General features: G+C 40.5%; 2 protein-coding genes across 3 annotated transcripts; both read right to left on the bottom strand.

Annotated features, from left to right (window-relative positions):
* Nucleotides 1-373: 373 nt before the first annotated feature.
* On the bottom strand, nucleotides 374-21,701 carry LOC311061004 (uncharacterized protein). 2 transcript variants are annotated; one of them, XM_084079472.1, is made up of 16 exons: nucleotides 21,329-21,701; nucleotides 17,117-19,064; nucleotides 16,454-16,552; nucleotides 10,880-11,040; nucleotides 7,483-7,688; nucleotides 6,393-6,660; nucleotides 6,149-6,253; nucleotides 5,897-6,055; nucleotides 5,673-5,819; nucleotides 5,144-5,380; nucleotides 4,362-4,511; nucleotides 3,992-4,232; nucleotides 3,166-3,453; nucleotides 2,355-2,582; nucleotides 2,135-2,266; nucleotides 374-947 (listed from the first exon to the last, which is right to left on the bottom strand). In XM_084079472.1, exons 1-16 carry the CDS (start codon nucleotides 21,419-21,421, stop codon nucleotides 598-600), a joined length of 4,812 nt encoding a protein of 1,603 aa, XP_083935598.1. In that variant the 5' UTR covers nucleotides 21,422-21,701; the 3' UTR covers nucleotides 374-597. The 2 variants fall into 2 exon arrangements, with proteins under 2 accessions (XP_083935598.1, XP_083935599.1); XM_084079473.1 differs by lacking the exon at nucleotides 21,329-21,701 and adding an exon at nucleotides 20,214-20,322.
* Nucleotides 12,804-16,440, bottom strand: LOC311061012 (uncharacterized protein). Its single transcript, XM_084079481.1, has 3 exons — nucleotides 15,186-16,440; nucleotides 14,589-14,651; nucleotides 12,804-13,896 (listed from the first exon to the last, which is right to left on the bottom strand). Exons 1-3 carry the CDS (start codon nucleotides 15,568-15,570, stop codon nucleotides 13,853-13,855), a joined length of 492 nt encoding a protein of 163 aa, XP_083935607.1. The 5' UTR covers nucleotides 15,571-16,440; the 3' UTR covers nucleotides 12,804-13,852.
* Nucleotides 21,702-24,562: the final 2,861 nt, after the last annotated feature.

Here is a 24,562-nt window from a genome sequence, read left to right on the forward strand (position 1 = left end):
GCGCTTTCAAGGCTACCAGCAGCCACCAATTAAAGTGGAAATCACAGAAAATTATGGATTTCACTTGGACCACACTGTCAACTTAGTTTCAAAGATGGCTACAGTGGTTAACCATTATGCTAAATATTAAGGCTAAAAGCATCAGTATAAGTGGCGAGCATTAAAGAATGGAGCAGCAATGCTCACACATTCAGCCTCATTCATTAAATGTATGTTCCAGGGAGCATGAATGTGCTTGCCAAATGGCATATGGCAATATGCGCATTCTACTTTGAGATAACGTGTGTGTGCAAGTGTAAAGTTAGACTTTTTTGAGGAAAGGCCATGGGTGACAAAAAAAGGTGTAAAGGTGGTGAATGGACAGAGAGGGGCCGACCTAGCCACCCATAGAGTGCTAGTGGGGCTAAAACACTGGATGAGTCAAATACATTCCATCACTCACTTTTTGTTGTCTTTTAATATGAAGCAAATTGAGCTTACATTGTATGAAATTGTGCTACACAAATAAACTTGACTTTACATAAGAATGAATACACTCTCCAAAACTATATGCGAGGTGAACAGTGGTACTTATTTTCATTTGTATTGGACGATCCCTCATGATTGTTTGTCCATGTCCTGTGCGAGATTCCTCATCGTCTTCCCCATCTTCTTGGGGGCTTTGATTTTCTGTGGGTAAGTAAACTTCTCAAAGCCCTGGTGTGCTCTCCCAGGAATGTACCTGAAGAGATGGTCCTTCTTATACTCAGCCACAAACTTAGCGATGTCAGCTTGTCTTCTGGTCTTGTAGACGTGTGATGATGCCAGGGATGTTGTGAGGTGGCTGTTGTAGCCTGCTCCTGGCGTGATGAGAAACCGATTCGCCTCACTTCCAAGTGCTCCTGCCATCATGCCGCAGAGCTCCATCCATTCATTGGTGTAGTGGTCGCTCACACGTCCCAAGGACTCTACAAAATACAGAATTACAGTTCAGCTGTGGTGAAAAAGTACTCAGAATATTTTACTTAAGTAAGGTATTAACTCATATACTGCCTAGAACGACTAAAACGACTTCTGTCCATAAGCCATGCCTGCCAAGAACGACTAAAACGACTTTTTAAAAAAATTAAAAAATTAAATATATATATATATATATATTTTTTTTTTAAAGATTTTTTTTTTTTTTTTTGACCCAAAGACCAAGGAGATATGATTTTTCGAAGATATAGACTCCCATCCACTTCCTTGTTAACTTAAAACTTAAAAATTCTGTATCTCGGCTCCTGAGTACTTTTTTTTTTTCAATGAAAAATATGGCAGTGTTCAAACGCGGCCAGAAATAATTCTGGCAGTGAATGAGTTAATACAACATTGTAAAAAATACTCTGTTACAAGTAAAAGTCTGTTATTCAAAATTGACTTAGTAGTAAAAGTACAAAAGTATCGGCATCAAAATGTACTTAAAAGTACCGAAAATAAAAGTACTCAATATGTAAAATGTCCCATTTCACGTGAGCTTGTAGATTGGCTGAAAGTGGTTAATGTATGTTTTGTAATAATAATAAAAACCTACAAAGTAACTAGTGGCTGAAGTTTTCAAATAATTGTAGTGGAGTGAAAAGTACAATATTTGCCTCTGAGATGTAGAGTAGAAGTAAAATTATTGAAAATTGGATATACTCCAGTAAAGTAAAAAATACCTCAAATTGTACATAATTAGGTACAATACTTGAGTAAATGTACTTAATTACTTTACACCACTGCAGTTCAGTATGTCATATCAGGGTCTGAACCTCAAAGGAACATTGAAGTTGTATTAATGGGGCCTCTGTGAAAATGTATTCTACTTTTATTTCACCAACCATTGCAATACTTCCATATGATTGACTATTGTGATCATATGATGCCCTTTCTCCACTATTTACTCTTAATTCCAGACAGTTTTGGAATTCTGCAATAGATGTTTTTTAACAATAAAAAATCTCCTCAGAGATTAACTGAATTCGGACACAACCAATGTCTTAGTAAACAAGGGTTTGTGTCATAATGCAAAGCCTTGACATGATCAGGATGAGAACTATGTCAAATGTGTCACTCAACAAATTACATACCGTAACTGTGAAATGATTTAGCAAATATAAGTTCAGTAACATACCTTTGAATTCGATATTCATGAATTCATTGACTAAATCCAAGCTGATGTTGCATCCACGTTTTCCTTCAAGGTTTGCCACACGGTTCCACTTCAGGTCTTGTCTAATCTCCTCTGGGTAGAATCCTTCGATCCCTATTCAAACAAGATGCACATGATTAATGACATGGATATAAAAGTGACAGAATGTCCATAGCAACACATTACATTTTCTAATTCCTACCGGTGAGCATTCGATGGCAGGTGGTAAAATCCTTGAGGTGTTTTCTAGCCCAGAACAGAACCATGTCCATTTTCCAGAAGTCTGTCATGGCTTCTCCATCACCCTCTTTGATGGCATCTCGTCTTGCCATGTTATAAAGCCCCTCCCACACAAGAGCCTTTGTGTAGTTGAGCACATGGTCGTCTGCATCGGACGCATTGACGCACATCTCTGAACAGTACCATGTAGCTGTAATGGGGAAAGAAACAGTATCAAGCATTTTGTAAAGCACATTTTATTTCGAATGCATTGATTGATTTTCAAGCAAAAGTAGTGAAAATAGCCGATATACAAGCTCACAACGGGAGCATGTAGACCTTCTATTTTCTCTGTTAGATGTAACTGGTTAGCAGTTTTTTTTGTGAAGTCAATTAACCACAAGTCCAACTAAAGTCTCGAACTCAAATGCAAGTCCCTCCATCACCAGTCTAAACTCTTGTTTTACAACAGAGTAGCTTATGCTGTATAGTGTGAAAATAATAAATATATCATGGGACTTTTAATTCACACTTTGTTCCCTCTACTGGTGATCATTATCAAATCATTTACTTCAGGGAATTCTAGTTTTAGTCTATTTTTTGTACACAATAACTACATGTTTAAATGCATTTCAAGTACTTTTTAATTCATAAAAGTCAAAGTTCAAAGCTCAAGTCCCAGTGATAAAGCCTCCAGGTCTGAAATGAAGTTACAAGTCACAGATTATTCTAGTCTAGGATTCTAGGCGGTCAACACTACAGGACATTGGAAAGGACAACAAGTTGTTTCTTACGCTCTTCAGAGTCAGCATTGCCTTGTTCTGACAGACTCAGACAGTCCTTGTGGTACCACTCATGTCTTCTGCACTGGTCCATGAGTGCACACTGTACCATCTGTCCCCCCCGTTGCTCTTTACAGTGACAGTATATGTAGGTGCCATCTCCTTGACAAGCTGGGCTGCAGAACCAATCCTGAGTGACGGTCGGATCGGTTGTTGGGTCTATCGGCGCACAACCTTCATGGAACCACACACCTCCACAAAGGTTGCTGCAGCACTGCACTAATGTTTCACCTGTTTTTTCTAAAATGAAGTAGACACAGATTTAATTATGATATAAAATCGCTCAACAATCTGACCTATAATTCGACAATTTTATTTGTATAGCACTTTACAATCACAAAAGCAGTGCAAGGAACTACATAAGGCATAAAAAGGCATTACAAAAGAGAGACAAAAATGTAATTTAAAAGCATGATATATGGGGGAAAAACGAAATAATAAAAAGGATTTAGCTGCATGGCAGTAATCGACCGGGTTCCACAAAATGACAAAAAGTGGGTAAATGTTTTTATCGTGGAGGGTTGATTGTTTATGTCCAGAATTAGATGTACATTCCGGACCAAGTATCACCTCTGTAGGACAAATCTATCAGAGTTCTGCACTTATTTACGTTTCTGTCCTGTGAAGTGGCCAAAATCCAGACAGGATCATAGCAAAGTAATTCTAAGTTACTAAGCTGTTCACTTACGATGGGTTTGTTTAATATACTGTATGTCTGTAGCACCTGAAGCATTAGACCTTTTTTTAAATAACTTAAAGCATGCGCTTATTTGCCTACCTTCTCCACAGAAACAGACTTCTTTCCTCTCTACTTCAGAGAGACATGCAGTGGCAGCAGCAGTATTTATGTCTTCTTGAGGTGGTGGCATCCACACCAAGTCCACCAGTCTGTGTGAGAGTCCACTAAGCCACTCCATTTGGGCCTCAGCGTCTGTGGGGAAGTCTGAAGGCTGCCCATCAACAGCGTCAAGGTTGCACTCGGTAGCAGCGTATAAAGTGATGTAAGCGGAAGTCACAAACTTTATAGGAAAAGAAAGAAAGAAAAAAACATTTGTTTTTGGTTTAGGTGATATGTATTGCAGAACATGCATGGAAACATTATATAAGTATGAGGAAAGTTAAAGCAATGCACATTTTCGGAATATTACCGTGATGAAATCCACACCCCAGACACGTAGGATTGTTTCCTTGACCTTTCCATCAATACTCAGGCCTCTCACTGCAAACACTGATTTGAGCTGGGACAGAGATCCTCGAGCCTCCAGGCTCTTCTCACTGGACAGCATTTTCATAATGTCCTGTGGTTCAAGAGATGATGATAAATATAATTGCCAAAACCTTTTGTGTACCCAGTTATTTTTACACTCTTTTTTTTTTCAAATGAATCCGTTAAGACAATGAATCCTCCCTTCTGTGTCGCCACTTCTGTTTTAACCCACTTGCTCACCTGCCAGTGAGGAGCCCCCACTGGGAGGACGTAGCACCTCTGACAGGCGCCCCCCAGCCCATAGCAGCCGCGACAAACATCACCCTCACCAGGTCAGGTAAATTATTGTGGGCCAGCAATGTTCGGAATTCCCCAATCAGGATGGAATATGAAAAATCGGACGGATCTGTCTTGATCACTTGACTATAGAGATAATGTGTACCGATTAGCGTGATGTTTGGACAAAATCTGTAGGAGTGCTGCAAAAAAAAATGTTTTGAAAAGATCGGCCTCCTGGTGGCGCTGTAACAGGCCCATGTAAAAGATTTGTGGCAGAGGTTCTGCACTGGCATCCAGGGAGTGTGTGTGCACTGTTTTGCTGAGATCAAGCCAACGGTACCGGAGATGAGCTCATTACGGACGGACGGACGGACAGACACGCACGCCCACACCCACTAGTTAATTCATTCTTCATTCATACATTTATACAACTTAGTTTGTCACCTGGTAACACAGGAATTCCTTGGGATATTCTGGTGGTGCGTCCACAAGCCCTTCAAATCTCTGTTGGGCTGTTGATTCACTGGACTCCTCCGTTGTGTTAATGTTTAGGCCGTCTGAACAGCACAATACTTTGTGGGGTTTCTTCAACAATGTTGGAACATATTCAATAAGGCCGTCCATTATCTCAGTATCTCCTTCTGTTGTGCACGAGGCCACAGGGACTGCACCAAGATTGACCTGTTAAAAACAACAACAAAAAAGGCCCATTAGAGAAATTTAAAGGCATAGTTCTTTTGGGGGGAATTTCACTATCTTTAGCCTCGCTAGTCTAAAGAGGGCCCAGTCTGTCAGCTGGTGGGTGGCATCAGTCCATCGCTATGTTCCCCACTTACGTTAGGTTAGTGAGTGTAAGTGGCTTGTAAGCGGGGAACATAGAACCCAGGAAACATAGATAAGATCCCAGTCCAACAATTTAAAGAAATAGAAATTTAAAGAAATACTAAAAAAGTACATTTATGTGCCGACTTACAACATTGCTCTTCTCCTTCATCTGCTTGGAGTATACGTGGGGAATGTGCCATACAACCTTGCTTCTCAATCCTTCCAGGGCTGTGAGGTTGTCAACAATTATGCGCATCACAATTGTCTTCATGCGCTGCCGCAGTGCCTCATATGTCTAACATAAAAAAAGAAAGATTTATTGTTTGCAGCAGGCTGGTGGTCATGTGTATGTTTTCTTTAAAGGATGTGTACCTGTTTTGATGGGAGGATGCTGCCTGGGGACACCTCAACTGCCTTTTTCGGAGGCCCCTGTAGATAGCTGAAAGGTATGCGGTTTCTATGGGCAAAGCGAAATGCCCAAATCGTGGGCTTGTTTCCTCCTAGACGTTCATGCTTGGCATGGGATGCTATCTGTTATGGAAACACATGAGGTTTTATTGCTAGGGAAGAATTCATTCAACAAAATGGTAATAAACCAATATGACGTAAACGTTAAAGTAATACCTTGACTCGGTCCCAAGTGAGAGAAAAAGCTGGAACTTGATTGGCTTGACCTTTGAATCCAGATTTCCTCTTTCCATGTACCGCATATATCCACCTTAGTTCTTTCTAAACGTAATGGAGATGAATGGACAGGTGTTTAATGAAAACAATTATTCAATTTGAATCATACCATCAAGTTATGTATACATACATGAGAGTACATTTTTAAAAGGTTTTATGGTCATATTGGCCCCCATATACTCACCTCAACCTGTCCTTTCCACAGCTTAACCTCTTTATCGTGGTCATCTTGGAGTCTGACTATGTGGTTCATTGAGGTCACTCTGGACAGGGAGACGCCAAAGCTATTCATGATCTTGAACATCTTTTGAGGACAACCTTCCCTCCACATCTCAACACCAATAAGAGACTGGACAAATGTGTGTTTGCTGTTGCCAGTGAATAGAACAATAGACATGGCCATTGCAATCCTCTTATCCACCAGCTGTTGAGCTTCCTCTTCAGTCATGAACCTACACTCCAACATTAAAATACATAGTTAGCTTCATGTTCTTTTTATAAAGTACCAACTGGTGATTATTAGAAAGACATCAATCTCAAAAGTTAGTGCTATGTTCTTTTACAGTATACCGACGTGATTATTAGAAAAACATTTTTTTTTACAGTGGAAGTGAAATACTATTGGACTCTTGCTTTTTAACATAATATAATTAAAATGTATAGCACAATTGTGAAATAAATCTCCCCCACTAGTGATCAGGATCAAGACTGTATGTCAGATTTTTCAAATTCCATTCCGGTTGGCTATGAATTGGTTTTGCAAAAAATGCCAAGCATCATATACTTCGCTCCAGTTAATATTTATGACTAGAATGTGAAGAAAACAAATAGTTGTTTGTTACTAAAGGCTGGCAGTAGCAGTTGTTAGGTTACGAGTAGGTATGTTTCAGAGTGCAGTTATAGGGAGATACAGTACTGTCACTGAGCCAATCAAAAAGCAAGGTATAATAACTAGAATTATTCTATACTATTTTTGGGGAGTTTCTTAACTTTTTCCATGTTCATAAGTTGGAAGCAGTTCACTCCAAGGCCAGGGCAGCAGGGTTATGAGTCATTGCTTTGCCTTGTGGCGTAAGTATTCTGCTTTACAAGTATAAAGTTAACACTTTAACCTGAAAAAGACTTTAAGGTCGAAACGTTGTTAAGTTTGTAATATAATATGTAATATAATAAGTACGTTTGGAATAAAGTTGGGGCATCTTCAAATTGATTTGCGAGCCTTTCCTTCTTGTGAAATATACAAATCTAAAATCATCATTAACAGTGTTACACACCTCCGTGGTTCTTTTTTAGTATTGCAAACCCGATGTTGTCCTGTGATTTTCTTTGCCTGTGGGAACATCGACCGCAGGCAAGTAAGAGTAAGAGGTGCCTTTTCCTCAACCCATTCATTTGTCTCCTTCCAAGAAAATGAAGCCAGATTTTCGGGTGTGAGTTGCTTACTGAAAGGTCCCTCCTGATCTCTGTTCATCTTAATACGCTGTAAACAATATTTAAAAAACAATCATCAATACATTCAAACATACAGCTTTCTTTTCAGATAATGACATAATTTCAATCTAAAGATGAATATTTTGGGGGGCTAGTATCTACATGGATTTTTAACAATGAATTTTAAAAACCTTTCCATAACTTTTCCAAAGTATTTTACCCCATTTCCAGGCCTATAGCAATCATGTGGTGCAAAATAAGGCTCTTACACCAGTGTGCTATCAATGCCCCAAGACAGACTCGAGCGAACAACAATTCTACAAGCTAACGTATCATGGTGCAACGTGTAGTTGTAGCTTGTAGATCTATTATTTTTGTCACATGACATCCCGTATACATTAGGCCGCAATCAAGCAACTCGTGCAGCTGCACATTTTAACATCCTACTATAATTCTAGTAACCTCTGTCTGGTGAGTGAGTAGGTGAAGCTACCCGGTTCTCCTCAGTGGCTGGACCAATTGCTCTGATTTTGCACACAGCCATTGACCATTACCATCTGAACTTAACTGTGAAGCCCGTTTTTCAATTTCATCAAATCTCAGCTTCTTATTAGCGCTTTTGTCAAAGAATGTCGCCATGGTTACGGGGCTGCCCAGCTATGGGACGAACTTCCTCCCGGGTTGCCAGATCATGTGCGCATATCCCCCCACGGATGCGTCGACCGGGTATGGTCTAGTGTTAATTAATTATTATTAATTATAATAATTATTTCAGGTATGTTAGACATGTTCTGGGACATGTTTTTTATGAACCAAATCAATAGCCAAAAACAATGTATATCCAAACATTTTCCAAAACATTTGATTCATTCCAAACCTTTTCCAAGCCTGGAAAAGTTTTTCTTATTTCAAAATATTTCTAGGAATTTTATGACCATGGAACAATGTATCTAAGAATTTATACCCCATGTCTAGGGATGAAATATCAAATTAAGTGTCCAGAACATTAGCTACATGCATGTCTAGTTTTAATTTTGGTTATAGTAATACTGTGACAAATGAAATGCTCCTTTCCGGGACTTAAAGGCCAAGAACACTTCGGTAGAGGTTTGGGTTGTGTAGTTACCTCACCATGATGCAACTCCAATAGTGGGCAAGAAATACAAAATAATTGCTCCTTTGACTAGACTGATAATTCAAAATATGCTCCTCATTGACTTACATTGCACGGTGAAGAGGCTCAGGATGAACTCTTTTAGCCCATAAACGAATGCAAACAAAGCTGATTCTGAAATATGGAACATAGTCAACTTCCTGTTGATTTTACTACTTGACGATCCGGATCTAGATCCAGAACAGGTTTTCTTCCTAGTAAAATAGCTAAATCAACAGGAAGTTTCCTTTTCTTATTTTATTCATAGCACTACACAACTAGCCGTTTATGAACTTATTAGGCTGTTCTAGTTGAGTGAAATGAACAACTAACACCTGTACTTATTTGGCCATCATGTTTCTCAAATCTTTCTATTAACAACTAGGGGGATTTATAAAATGTAAGCCTGACAAAGGCATCAGTACAAGGGCCGTCACCAGAGGGGATTGTGGGGTGCAGTCTAGACGAACAGCCTTTGCGCAAAATTCCTTTTCAGTTCAAGGAATCCAATTTGGAACAATCTACCCACTAACATAGTGTCCATCCTTTCCAAGACCACTAAGATAGAGGTTTGGTTCTGTAGTGACCTTGCCATGATGTAACAACAAAGGTGGGCAAGAAAACAATAATTTCTCCATTGACTAGAAATTGATCATTTAGGGGGCACGGTGGCGCAGTCGGTAGCGCTGTCGCCTAACAGCTAGAAGGTCCTGGGTTTGATTCCTGCCGGGGACGCTGGGGGGGCGTGTTCTCTCCTCCGTGTCATCAGTGCCCATACCCTAGGTGGGGTTGGCCTCCCCCTGGTCAGCCGGGGCGCCTGATGGAGGGGGAAGGACCAGGGAACATCCCCCCTGTCGGGTGATAAGAATCGGCTTGCTAGCTCTCATGCATTGAAGGAGGCATGAGCTCGGCTCTAGGCTCTCCCTAGGCTGGCAGAGGTAGTGTAGCGCCCAGGATTACTTAGACAATTGCCACTGGGTGAAAAAATGGGTTACAAAATCGTGGGATAAAAATGTAAGCAAAAGAAAAAAATTATCATTTAACATATGCTCCGCATTGACTTTGTACGGTGAAGAGGCTCCGGAGGAGCTCTTTTAGCCCATAAACAAACTTAAACAAAGCCGATTCTGACAGTATAGTTCACCAAACCATGTACTATTAGTTTTTTTTAATAAAAACGTTAACTTGCTATTGATTTTGTTATTTCAATTAGGAAGAAAACCCGGACTGGATCCGCAGATCTCGATCTTCAAATAGTAAAATCAAGAGGAAGTTGGAATTTTAATAAAAAAAAAAAAACAGTACTGGGTTTGGTGATTCTCTATACTGTCAGAATCAGCTTTGTTTACGGGGTCAAAAGAGCCCGCCTCTGAGTGGTCTTGCCGTACAATGTAAGTCAATGGGGAGCATATTTACCACCTTTGTTGTTACATCATGGCAAACCTCTACCAAAGTGGTCTTGTCTTTTAAGGTCCAACTAAAAGGATGGATCATGGACAATCAAACCTCTGAACATTTTTAAATAGGCTTAAATAGTAGTTTTTGTTTTGTTTTCTTGAGTGTCTTGTATTTTAGGTCAAAAATAGGCATTTTTTACTGTTGTTTTTTCTCTTCTGTTTGTACCCTTTTAGTAATGTTTATATGTGCTCTTTTTTGTAATGTTGCTTGTTTTCTGTATGGGGACTACGGATGGAAATTAGAATTCTTGCTAAATGTGGTGTATTTACACAGCATTTTGTGTGTGGTGTTCATTAATATGCGCTCATTAATATGCGCCGTCCAAATAAACATATAATAAATAAACAACTTCTAAAAGCATCTAAACACCATATATCTATGGAAATAGCAGATCTACAAGCTCAGAACGCGTTGTGAGCTTGTAGATGGGCTGTTTCCACTATTAATGTTTTTTTAAAGGGTAAAAAGGTATTAAATGTCAGTCATTTCTTTGTATATTCAAGTCATTTGTCATATCTGCCCTGTGCAACTTCAAAGTCTAAAGGGCAAACAGAAATAAAATCATTAATCACAATTATTTGTATGACAATTAATCGTCAACTAAACTGTCATGATGGTGACAACCCTACCTCTTTGCGTATGATGTCTTGGAACACTTTGTTGAAAGCGGCTGTAGCAGCTGGTATTTCAAGCAGTCGTCTGAATGCAGAAACATATTTTGAGCTTTTTAAATAGTGAATCACTTGGTTGACTTTCCCCACCTTCTTCTTGGGCGCTGGAGATGGACCATCTGATGTGGATGACAGACAACATGAATGGCGTTAAGGGGGGGGGGTCTTGTTTTATATACTAGAAACTGTATTCAAATCATTTAAAAGTAATTTGTATGGCTGGTAAATTCCAAATGCATAATGCATTTATTTTGGGCTGAATTCTTTGGTTTATATCCTGGCTCATGTGACTAATCTAGTAGACAATTACAAAACTTCACCTCTTAACTGTCTTAAGCCCTACATACTTGGTCGTACGTCAAATAGATTGACACTCACAACACGTTGTGAGCTTGTCAATCTGCTATTTTTGAAAATAAGAATAATAAAATAATAAGGACTCCAGGCAAGGGTTCATGTTTTTAAGAGACTGACCAAAAAGGCACATTGTTACTGTAATCCGTTACTTCCTTGCAGAAAATTATCATATTAATAACAATAGTTAACTAGAAAAAGTGCTCCTCGGAGCACAACTCTCCGCCAGAAGACTTGTGTTGGGAATGTTGGGAATGTTCTATCTATGTAATGTTGGGAATGTTCTATCTATGTAAGTGTCCTATCCCTCCTATCCGTCCTGTCTGTATACTGTAAGTGTCCTATCCGTCCTGTCTGTGTAAGTGTCATATCCCTCCTGTCTATGTAAGTGTCCTATCCATCCTGTCTGTGTAAGTGTTCTATCCGTCCTGTCTGTATAAGTGTCCTATCCGTCCTGTCTGTATAAGTGTCCTATCCGTCCTGTCTGTATAAGTGTCCTATCCGTCCTGTCTGTATACTGTAAGTGTCCTATCCGTCCTGTCTGTGTAAGTGTTATATCCCTCCTGTCTATATAAGTGTCCTATCTGTCCTATCTGCCAATTATGTATCAGCCATGCAGCCATTTCGTGATGGTTCCTGTCTTACCTCATTTTGAAAGTGGCGCAGACACTTTCAAAATGACGCCATGTATATATAGACCACTATGCGTCACTAGCCAATCAGATCACAGTATTTCACCGTATTGTCACGTGTCACGTGAGGCTTGACCAATCGGTGTGTCATATTTAGAAAGTGAAAACAATACTCTCCTGGCGGAGAGTAATAATAAAATGATTCATATATATAAATATAATAATATATAAATATAATGATTCATATATATAATTATATATATATATATATATATATATATATATATATATATATATTCATACATACATACATACATATTTTTTCCCCCTGTATTATTAACACATTCCCTGCCAGAGGGGTTTTTCAGAAAAGGTTCCCTCAGTGCCAGGGATTTTGACCATTCTGACTAATATTTGAGGACACACAGGACATTTTGTGCTATGACTATGAACACATAGAATATCTCAAAATAAAGCTTAGAATCTCTTCTTTCATCTGAAAGAAAAAGTGAGTTTCTAGCATGTTCTGTTCTTTAGCTAGAGGTAGTTGAATACAGCTTGCCTTCACCAAAAAATGTCATTTTTTTCTTAGATTCAGAGATATAAGCGATTTAGTAAAATAAACACGTTTAGAGTCATAAAAATCTTTGAGGACACACAGAACATTTTGTGCTAGGACTATGAACACATGGAATATCTCAAAATAAAGCTTAGAATCTCTTCTTTCATCTGAAAGAAAAAGTGAGTTTATAGCATGTTCTGTTTTTTAGCTAGAGGTAGTTGAATACAGCTTGTTTTCACCAAAAACTGTCCTTTGTTCTTGGATTCAGAGTTTTAGTGAAAGAAACACGTTTAGACATAAAAAATGATTTCAAGTCTTTGACGTTTATTTTTCACCTTCATTGACATCAGTCATGTAAACAATACTTTATAAAAATAAAAAAAATAAAAAAACTGCTTTAGATTCAGAGATATAAGCGATTTAGTAAAATAAACACGTTTAGAGTCATAAAAATCTTTGGGGACACACAGAATGTTTTGTGCTAGGACTATGAACACATGGAATATCTCAAAATAAAGCTTAGAATCTCTTCTTTCATCTGGGAAAAAAGTAAGTTTATAGCATGTTCTGTTTTTTAGCTAGAGGTAGTTGCATACAGCTTTCTCTTGGATTCAGAGTTTTAGTGAAAGAAACACGTTTAGACATAAAAAATGATTTCAAGTCTTTGACGTTTATTTTTCGCCTTCATTGACATCAGTCATGTAAACAATACTTTATTTTAAAAAAACTGCTTTTGAACACATTTTATCACATGGCATATCAAGTGCAACACAGCTCAAAGTCTTTCTTTTCAAAGTAATAAAGAGAGAGAGTGTGTGTGTGTGTGTGTGTGTGTGTGTGTGTGTGTGTGTGTGTGTGTGTGTGTGGGGGGGGGTGTGTGTGTGTGTGTGTGCTCAATTGTTACAGGGTTATATTGCAGAGATTGCTATTGTAGAGGTTGTCCATCCACAATCGGTATCCTTCACCTGCAAGGCCTCCTAGCAGGTAGGTGACGGTATCCGGGATAGAACACTTGATGCCACAGTCTGGCTTCATGTTGTGAAGATAGCCAGTCGTTGAGTCACAGAGCATATAAGATTTGATGCCATACTTATCGGGTCTTTAGAAGGAGTGTCATTGAAGTGAAGATTGCTCCAAATCAACTGGAAGCGGTTCCTGCTCATGGTCCTGCCGAAGAACGGTGTTACTAGGTTCTCATCGGTTGACCAGTAGTGTGAAAGCTCAGGTTTGGAAACAAGCCCAGACAGAAACAGCAGCCCCAGGAAACGCTTCAGCTCTACAACGGTCAATGCTGTCCAACGCTTTCCTCTGGCATGTGGCTTCTCTGAAAGTCTCTGCTTAGCATATGAGTTGGTTTGGTTGCATATCTCCTGGAGCAGAACATCAGGCAGGAGTAGCTGTAGAAAGTCGGCAGGGCTGTCGGATAGCTGTAAATATACATACACAAAATACCAATTTAGACTTTTAGCAAACACTCGTATCCAGACAGAGCGACTAAAAATAGCAGATCTACAAACTCACAAAGAGCTTGTAGATCTGCTATTTTTATAAGGCACCGACAATAGAACATAGTAAATATATAGCCTACATTATCATCATTCATAATCAGACAGAGTGTGTTGGTGGTGCTACAGTGTTGTGTGTGAATCTATAGTCAGTCCAATTCAGATCAACACACAGGGGGGCTGTGTGCACATGCATCCCCCTCCAAAAAAAAGAATAAAAAGAGCAGATCTACAAACTCACAACGAGCTTGTAGATCTGCTATTTGTTATGGCACCACACACATGCATGATAAATATATAGCCTACATGTACCATTGTTTTGTGGGGTTTTAGCAATTGTATAAGGCATCACACAATAGAACATAGTAAATATATAGGCTACATTATCATCCTTCATAATCAGTGTCCCCATGCTACAGTGTTGTGTGTGAATCTACTGTCAGTCCAATTCAGATCAAAGAGGATTTTGAAAAGGTTTGTTGACATGAACTGGACATTTTTTATGGCACCACACACATGCATGGTAAATATATAGGCTACATGTACCATTGTTCTGTGGGGTTTTAGCAATTTTGTATTCCTGTGTACAAGTGTCATACAGAAAAAGTTCTTACCTCTGCTAGATGGTCTGGCCAGGGTTGTCCGGCCATCCTCCACATCCTCAACCATGTCAAAGTCTGAAATGAAATATCAAATACTTGGTAAATATTATGAAGATCAAATCAATTTAGGTATTTAGCAAACACTCTTATCCAGACAGAGTGACTTACAATAAAGCACACCTGCCTACTCCCCCATAAAAATAGCAGATCTACAAACTCACAACGAGCTTGTAGATCTGCTATTTTTATAGACAAGGTCAGAGGAGAGTGCTTTGTGCACCTGCATCCCCCTACAAAAAAAAGAATAAAAATAGCAGCCATCTACAAGCTCACAAGCTTGTGGATCTGCTATTTTTATGAGGCATCACTCACCAGCACAGTAAATATATAGGCTAACATCATAATCAGAGACGGTGTCCCCATGCTACTCTGTGTGTGTGTGTGTGTGTGTGTGTGTGTGTGTGTGTGTGTGTGTGTGTGTGTGTGTGTGTGTGTGTGTGTGTGTGTGTGTGTGTGTGTCTCTTATAACTTATAAGCAGACCTGGCAACAACTTCTCGTGTCTAGTCCACCAAACACACACAATAAAACACAATAAAAAATAATCTTACCACTGCTGAAGTGAGCTCCGGGCTCCGGACGGGTCCTGCCGCTCCGACGAACACCATCGGTCGGTACCGCGGCAGTAGATGGGCCCGCTGCGGCCGTAGTAGAGGTCGCCCCCACTAACTGTTGCTCGTCCTCCCCGTCCACCGGAGTAGATGGGCCCGTTGCGGGCGTAGTAGAGGTCGCCCCCACTAACTGTTGCTCGTCCTCCCCGTCCACCGGAGTAGATGGGCCCAATCCCAGTAACTGGCGTAACCGCTTCTTATCGTCCACAAGCGGCGCTGGTTGTGCCCCAGTAGCCCGAGTCATCAACGACTCCAACAGTGTCTGCTGGCGTAGCGAACCGGTCACTTGTTTGGCGCCCCTGTTTGAGTTTTTTTTTGCCCTCATATTATCACAGAGAGAGACAGTATTATCTTATACTACGCTATATCTGATCTCCTCTTTTCTTTTCTTCTCCTCTCCCGATCACTATAACTGACCTCTCCTCTCCTCTCTGCTCCGCTCTCCGACCACACCAAATGATCTCTCCTCTTCTCCCCCATAACTACAAGCTTTTCTCCTCTCTCTCCGACCACACTACACCAAATGATCTCCTCTCCTCTCCTCTCCTCTCCTCTCCTCTCCTCTCCTCTCTCGACTGAAATAAAACTAAAAACTAAAAAACTAAAACTAAACTAAAGACACTCAAACGCTCACACTTTCTAACACACACTCTCTCACACACACACACACACACACACACACACACACACACACACACACACACACACACACACACACACACACACACACACACACACACACACACACACACACACACACACACACACACACACACACACACACACACTCTCTCTCAATCACTAACTGACTCACAAACTGTCTCACACACTGACTGACCTGTCTCAAAAATAATTTTAACTCTATTGCTGTTACCAACCCCCACTCTTTTCACTCCGATCACCGTCACTCTCTGTCTCTCTCAAATGTTTGGGCGCAATGGCCGATGCTGCACTACCGTCTCCATTTTGTCACATTTGGGCAAACAGCTGTTTGTGATCAGCTGACTGATCACGTGTTTTTTCGGTTAACCCCTTCATCTACAGGTCCAATATTAACGCACAGGCTGCGCAACAGTGTAATATACAGTAAATCAATGAAAAAACACATTCACGGTTTAAACCGTGAATGAGCCCGTGGCAGGTAAAGGGGTACATTTTGATTCACGAGTAGAACCGTGGATAGTAGGTAATGTGTTAATAATAACAACCTGATTTTGAGTTTGTAGAGTCACGATCCATCCTCATTTTTTGGTTGACTTTCCCCACCTTCTTCTTGGGCGGTGGAGATGGACCATCTGATGTGGACACTGGACAGACAACATGAATGGCGTTAAGGGGGGGGGGGGGGGATATTGTTTTATATACTGGAAAATTGTATTCAAATCCTTTAAAAGTAATTTGTATGGCTGGTCAATTCCAAATGCATAATGCATTTATTTTGGGCTGAATTCTTTGGTTTATATCCTGGCTCATGTGACTAATCTAGTGGACAATTAAAAAACTTCACCTCTTAACTGTCTTATCTACCTACTTAGTCGTACGTCAAATAGATAAGACACTCAAAACACGTTGTGAGCTTGTCAATCTGCTTTTTTTGAAAATAAGAATAATAAGGTAATAAGGACTCCAGTCAAGGGTTCATGTTTTTAAGTATACTGACCAAAAAAGCACATACATTACTATAATCCGTTATTTCCTTATAGACAATAATCATATTAATAACAATAGTTAATATAATTATTCATTCATATTTATATATATATATATATATATATATATATATATATATATATATATATATATATATATATATATATATATATATATATATATATATATATATCTTTATTATTATTAATAATAAAAATAACCTGATTCCGTGTTTGTAGAGTCATGATCCATCCTCATTTTTTTGTAGGGCAGAGGGTATTTTTTCAAAGAAAAACCAGTCCAGGTGCGCTTATTTTTGTTTCTAGGCATTGGCTTTGTTTTCGAATGTAACCACTTCTGGCACGGATTTCTGCATATAAACTCCTCCGGTGAAAGATGGGGCAACAGTACTTGCGCAGTCTTCAAATCAACCAGCGTAGATATTCTTGTTCTTGCCAGGGATTTGTGTTTTTTGTCAGGTATGAGTTCTTTTTTGCAGAGACTGCAGCGTCGCACGGAATCAGAACCGGACCCCTCCGTGCTCTGTTCGGACGGACATGGCATGTCATTGTCGCCAGAATCTTTCACGTTCCGATTGGTAGGTAGCACAGTAGGCACGGTACAGGTGCGCTTATTTTTGTTATAAGCGCATGGCATTGTTTTTGAATATACCCACTTTTCGCACGTATCTTTACATATAAAGTCCTCCGGTGAAAGATGGGGCAACAGTACTTGCGCAGTCTGCAAATCAACCAGCGTAGATATTCGTATTCTAGGTAGGGATTTTTTTGCGTCGTATTTGAGTTCTTTTTTGCAGAGACTGCAACGAATAATCTTAGAACCGGACCCCTCCGCACTCTGTTCAGACGTAGATGGCATGTCGTTGTTGTTGGCAGAATCTTTCACGCTCCAATTGGTAGGTAGCACAGTAGGCAGCCTAGGAACGACAACATATTGTGGAGAACCCTTCATGTTGGGTAGAAAAGCAAGTGGTACCTTGACAGTCCCTTTCACGTTCGGTTTAGAAGTAGATGGTGCCTTGACAGAAGCTCCCATGTTCTGCTCAGATGGTTTATTGACAGAACTTGCCACGTTTAGCATAGAAGCAGATGGTCCGATGACAGTAACTCTGTTCATGTTCGGTCTACAGGGTTTTATAACGTTGACAGAGCCTTCGTTCTGTTTCGACGGAGCTACAGAAAGTATTCCTTTTGGAATGACAACGTTGCGTATTGAACCCTCCGTGTTCTGCGTAGATGTAGGTGCAGGAGGCAGCGATGGAACCCCACCACGACCCACAGTACCCTTTGCCTTGTGTCGTTTAGATGGAGGTCGTGTACTATCGACAGAAGAAGAGCCCCTACCGGACCATGTGCCGTCCTTGACGCACTCTGTGCATAAAAACTCAGATGGCTTAAGATGAGGGAACAGTATTTTCGCAGTCTCCGCGTCGATGAGCGATGATACTCTCACTTTGCTCACGCACCCCTCTTTCTCGTTGCAGTTGAGCCACGCTTTGCAGTTGCTGCAGCGTTCCAGGTCAGAAGTAGCGTAGCGAACGTAGCGTCTGGAACCCTCTGTGTTCTGCTTAGATGTAGGTGCAGGAGGCAGCGATGGAACCCCACCACCAACCACAGTACCCTTTGTCTTGTCTTGTTTAGATGGAGGTGGTGTACTATCGACAGAAGAGGAGCCACTCCCAGCCCATGTGCGCTTTTTGTTGACGCCGCTGAACTTTGTCTTTGATACGACCATCGTGACGCACTCTGTGCATAGAAAGTCTGATGCCGGAAGATGAGGGAACAGTATATTCGCAGTCTTCGCGTCGATGAGCGTTGATATTCTCACTTTGCTCACGCACCCCTCTTTCTCGTTATAGTTGAGCCCCGCTTTGCAATTGCTGCAGCATTCCAGGTCAGAACCAGGACCCAAGTCCATGTTCTGCTCAGAAGTAGATGCTGTGCTGTCGACACAATCCTCCTCCATGTTTTGTTCAGAAGTAGATGCTATGTTGACAGAAACCTCCATGTTTTGTTCAGAAGTAGATGGTATGTTGTTGCCACAATCCTCCTCCATGTTTTGTTCAGAAGTAGATGCTATGTTGACAGAAACCTCCACCTTTTGTTCAGAAGTAGATGGCATGTTGTTGCCACAATCCTCCTCCATGTTCTGTTCAGATAAGAATAAGAGAAGAGAAGACCTTTATTGATCCCGCCGGGGAAATTCAGGCGCCAAAGACCGCAGTTAAAATAAAATATACACACAAACACACAGCAATTATTTTTGTTCACTGTAGTAGGGCACAGTTTTTGCTTATTTCCTCTAACATTATACATGTGACTATTGACTCCTGAATGGTGTTCCTTACAGAGGACAAGCTTTCCGTATTCTACATCATGTGTGAGTGAGGGACTGGGGTGGTTCTCAACCTTTTCAGGCCACGACCCCTCAAAATAATCATATTTATTACTGGGGACACCCCACCCTGACAAGCACTTGGAATTGTAAGGGTTGAGGCTTTGCGTTGCGAGGCATCTTGAGCTTGTAGATCGGCTATTTTTGCATCTTTTTATATTATTTGACAATTGTTTAACCAGTGTTTATAGTGTATACTTTGTTGATGACTTTTGATGCAGTAAATGGACGTTGTTGTGGACGTGGCCATGCCACCTAACCTTTTACCGTCTTTTGAAAAATGTGCACTACAGTGCACATGTTGTAACAGTTACAACATGTGCACTGTAGTGCACATTTTTCAAAAGACGGTAAAAGGTTAGGTGGCATGGCCACGTCCACAACATGATATATTATTGGAAAGCTATGATTGTCCTCTGTAAGGAACATCAGGACTCAATCAGTCACATGTTAACTAAGGGAAAACTTACAGTGGACAAAAAAAATAATTGCCGGGTCTCAAGAGGATACATAAATAAGATTAACCTTGATATACAAGACTGTCATATTATATGACAGTCTTGAATGATTTTTTAAATAATGTTTGCACTTTCTCCATTTTAATCCAATTGGTGGTCATTTTCTCCGCACGCTACACAATGAGGAAATGACCACCTATTGGATTAAAATGCTTTTTATTGAACAATACAGAAGATACGGGTACTTCTGAGGGGCCGTACATAATTGTAACATCCGTGGCCATGGGGTCAGCACTTTATATTTGAAATCTGAACGTGTATGTAGATGTATGGACCAAAAAGGGAGAAAGTGCAAAAAATATTTTGAAAATCATCCATGACGGTCTTTAGCCCCGTTTGGAACCATACACTCCATCGCACATTTTCCACTTTACATGTTTCTTACCCCTTTCTGCACATCGTATCCAAAAAGTAAACGTTTTCTGAAACGCTCACAGATGTTTTAAAGTTCTAACTGGCAATAAAATCTATCCAACGAGTTGAAACAAGTATTTAACTCGCTCCTAGCTGTCCTCAGCCGGTTGTTTTTTAAGACATTGCGCAAGAGTTGCGCCAGTAGAGATAAAATTACTGATTCCCCTACTGGTCAGAAGTTGAATTGCATCTTCTAATGCAAAATATTATGAAACCGGCTGAGGACAGAGGCAAATTAAATACTTTTTTCAACTCGTTGGATAGCTTTTATTGCCAGCTAAAACTTAAAACATCTGTGAGCGTTTCAGAAAACCCTTACTTTTTGGATACGATGTGCAGAAAGGGGTAAGAAACATGTAAAGTGGAAAATGTGCGACAATGTCCTGCTAAAACGGCACCGGGAAATATAGGACCTCATCTCGAAGCTTCATAGCGGAGGGAGAGGTTCTATGGGGCTACACTCCATGATAGCTCCCGGCCTCCCGCTGTCTCGGGTCCCGGCAGAGGTAGAGAGTCCGTCCAAATGCAGTGAAGATCAGTTTTTTTCCGTAGCCCCATTTAGAACCCCTCCCTCAGCTATGTAGTTCCGAGATGAGGTCCTACGTGGCCCTGTGCCGTTTGAGAAGGACATTTTCGAATATTTTACACTTTACATGTTTCTTACCCCTTTTCTGCACATCGTATCCAAAAAGTAAAGGATTTCTGAAATGCTCTCAAATGTTTCAACTTCTAGCGCGCAATAAAATATATCCAACTAGTTGGAAAAAAAGCGTTTAAATAGCTTCTCTCCTCAGCCGGTTCCATAATATTATGCATTAGAAGATGCAATTCAACATTTGACCAGTAGGGGAGTCAGTAATGTCGCCTCTGTGGGCGCAACTTCCGGGTATGTCTTAAAAACATTTAGGAGATAAGCTATTTAAACGCTTTTTTCAACTCGTTGGATAGATTTTATTGGGCGCTATATGTTAAGACATCTGAGAGCATTTCAGAAAACCTTTACTTTTTGGATACGATGTGCAGAAAGGGGTAAGAAACTCGGAGCTATCGTGGAGAGTGAGATTCCAGAAGGGGAAGTTGACAAACCTCCATGTTCTGATCAGAAGTCGATGCCATGTCGTTGGCAGAACCCTCCGTGTTCTCTTCAGAGGGTGGAATGTTGACACAATCCTCCTCCATGATCCGTGTATTAGTAGGTGATGATAATATTGGCACAGGCTGCACAGTATATTATGTTTGCAGCTTAATTAGGAGAAGAAAACTATGTTTTTTTTCCTAACGAGACGTTCAACCACCAAGCAAAGCTGATAGCCGCCAACCAGTGTTGCCAGGTTTGGTTTTGTCAGAGAAATAAGCATCCACCAGGTCTAAGTAAACAAGCCCAAAAGAAGCAACTTATGCCACACGAGCACTTCAAAGTACCTATGCGTCGGCTACAAGCTCACAATTGATTGATTGATTGATTGATGTACTTTATTTAGTAAGACATGAGAACAACAGTACATGGAAGTACAAATTCACAATACAAGGTCTAGCCATTGACAAAGGTCTAGCCAATGACAACGCGTCGCATTGTAGATCTGCTAATTTCAAAAACTTTTGCAATAAAATTGGGATTTATTTTTATGACAAGTTGACAACACAAATGTTCCCTGTCACAAAACATTGTCATGTCATTATTTGAGAACCACTGGTTAAATCATAATTTAAAAAAATTGGAAGCAAGCCTAAATAAGTTAGTACACGTTAGAAACAAGCCCAAAACAACTTAACCCGCAACTACCGATTTTTACAAGCAACTTAATCTGAGTTCCCAGAAGTTTTCGCCAGAGCTGGCAAGGACAAGCAACTTGAACGAAAAACAAGCCCAAAGTCGCTTATAATAAGACATGGCAACCCTGCCACCAACTTTCCGGGGGTCCTGTTAGACCACGCGTCGCTTCCATATGACGTCACGTAAAAATAACAACCACCCATCCGACAACCAAGGAGTTGCCGTCCGTCAAAAGCCTCTTATCTCCGTATTTTAACTTTTTATGTGTTTTCGTAAATAGTGCCTTATTTTGTTACGCAAGCGTGTCCCACAAAAGTAGTGAAAACAAACGATAAACAAGCTCGTGTTGTGAGCTTGTAATTTGTATATTGGCTATTTTCACTATTTAATTTTAAAGCAAACTTTACTAAAAAAAAGGTTACGGTTTTGGACATACAAGGTTTCCACCCGAGAGCAATGAAAGGAACTAGGTCACGTTCTAAGCACTGGGACAAGCTGGAGCCCAAACGTTGTTGAAATGCATTATTAAAGTAAGAATCTCCAGGTCAGAGAACTTTAAATTAGTATTTCTAAGTCTTATTTTATCCACAAGGTGGCGCCATTTCTTCATAAAACGGAGCACTCATCTAACGGCACTACAACAGAAGTCTGAACTTTCGAGCATAATGAAATCCCTGATTTCATCACTTTCTTTTACAGTGTTTGTAGCTTTAACATGTTAGTCTATGATCTGTCCAATAGAGAAACAATATATTACAATGACATGATTACAATTTAGGCATTTGTAAATGGCTAAATTGTAAATTGTAATCATGTTCAAGTAAGACAACTCACACCAAACTACATCCATATTGTACAGCCCTACAATTAGCCTATGGTAATGGTACCTAAGGCAGTTTGTTCAAAAGTCAGTTATGTTGGGGACATTTTTAAGCCTTTATAAGAGATACAGAAAGATGTGGAGAGTAGATGGTCCAGCCTGCCAAGAATCCAACAGTAGGCTACAGATCAGCTGCTAGTCCATGTGGACTATAGCTCAGTAGATAGGGTCCGGAGACGCCCAGGGGTCCTTGTGGGGGCTCAAACTTCTCCAAGGGGTCCCCACTTTTTTTTTAAAAAGTGAAACATTTTAACAACACAAATATTGTATGGGGTCCCTGGATACAAATATTTTCATATGGGGGTCCGTGGACAAACACATTTCCTTCAAAAGGGGATCTCCCATGATAAAATCAAAGAAAGATGTCCCGCACAAAAACAGCCCCAAAAGGAAATGATCGTTGTGGTCATTGTGCGCAGTGTAATAACTAATACAAGACAGGTGGGCACTAGGGACATCTGGACCAGGACAACTGTGCACCAAAACCATCTGGGCACTAGGGACATGTGGGCAGGGCACTTAGGTTCGGACCTCGTTGTTGTGTTGTGTTTGGGGGTTTAAAGAACAGTGGGTTAAATATCACTTACCAACAACAAAGCAGCATGCTATGTCAAGTTTAAAAAAAAATACTAATCCTAATTCAGGTGCCCACTGTCCCTAGTGCCCAGATGGTTTTGGTGCACAGTTGTCCTGGTGCCCACCTTTCAGGTGCCCACTTATCTCCACCCCTAAGAGTGCCCACTCGTCCAGGTGCCCACATGCCCCTTGTGTCCAGATAGTTTTGGTGCCCACCTCTCCAGGTGCCCACTCATCCTGGTGCCCAGTCATCTCCACCCCTAAGTGCACACTCGTCCAGGTGCCCATATGTCCCTAGTGCCCAGATGGTTTTAGTGCCCACCTGTCTTGTTAACGTAATAACACTACCAAAACAACGCACTTATCATGTAGCTTTCCGCACACGGGGGGAAGAAAAGTTCCCTATTGGAAGTGTCATCACCTGCGCCAGCCCTCATGTAATCGACATGATACAATGCCCCTAGCCCATGTTGGTTAAACTAGAAAAATAAAGCAAAGTATTAGTGAGCGCAAGAGCTCAATACGCAGGAACGATCGGGACTATCCTGTTGCTATTAATTTCAATGATGCAAAACACGACCAATCCTCCTTCAGGTGGCGATATGGACTTTCTATTAGAGAGAAGGGGCGCCTTCTGGATATTTACACTTCAAACATTGGCTAAAGGCTTAAATGATGAATTTGCACAATTCCAGCTTTTGAGGTGTGCATCGGCTAAAAATGTGGGGGTCCTTCACAGGAAAAGAACCACTGTTTTTGATGATCAGGACAGTGCACCCATGTGGCATGTGCCCTAATCACTTGGCTATTGGGATACCACAATATACATTTTATTATATTGATTTCTACGAGTAAACAAGAGTAAAAATCTTTGGATTTGGTTCAACATTGTAGCACAGTAACAAAATAAATAAGAATAGCAACAGGTAGTATAAGTGAGAAATAGCTAAATATGTACATTAATCCTCATGTTGAGGTGCTTGAAGATGCTGTGTGCATAGGTCCTACTTCTATACCTATGATTAAATTATTTTTAAAATAAGCAGGTGATAAGCAGCAGTTGTTCCCCCAGCACTTTCAAGGCTACCAG

The sequence above is a fragment of the Gymnoscopelus microlampas genome, assembly GCF_963454915.1.
Source record: "Gymnoscopelus microlampas genome assembly, chromosome: 14".
Classification (NCBI taxonomy): Eukaryota; Metazoa; Chordata; class Actinopteri; order Myctophiformes; family Myctophidae; genus Gymnoscopelus; species Gymnoscopelus microlampas.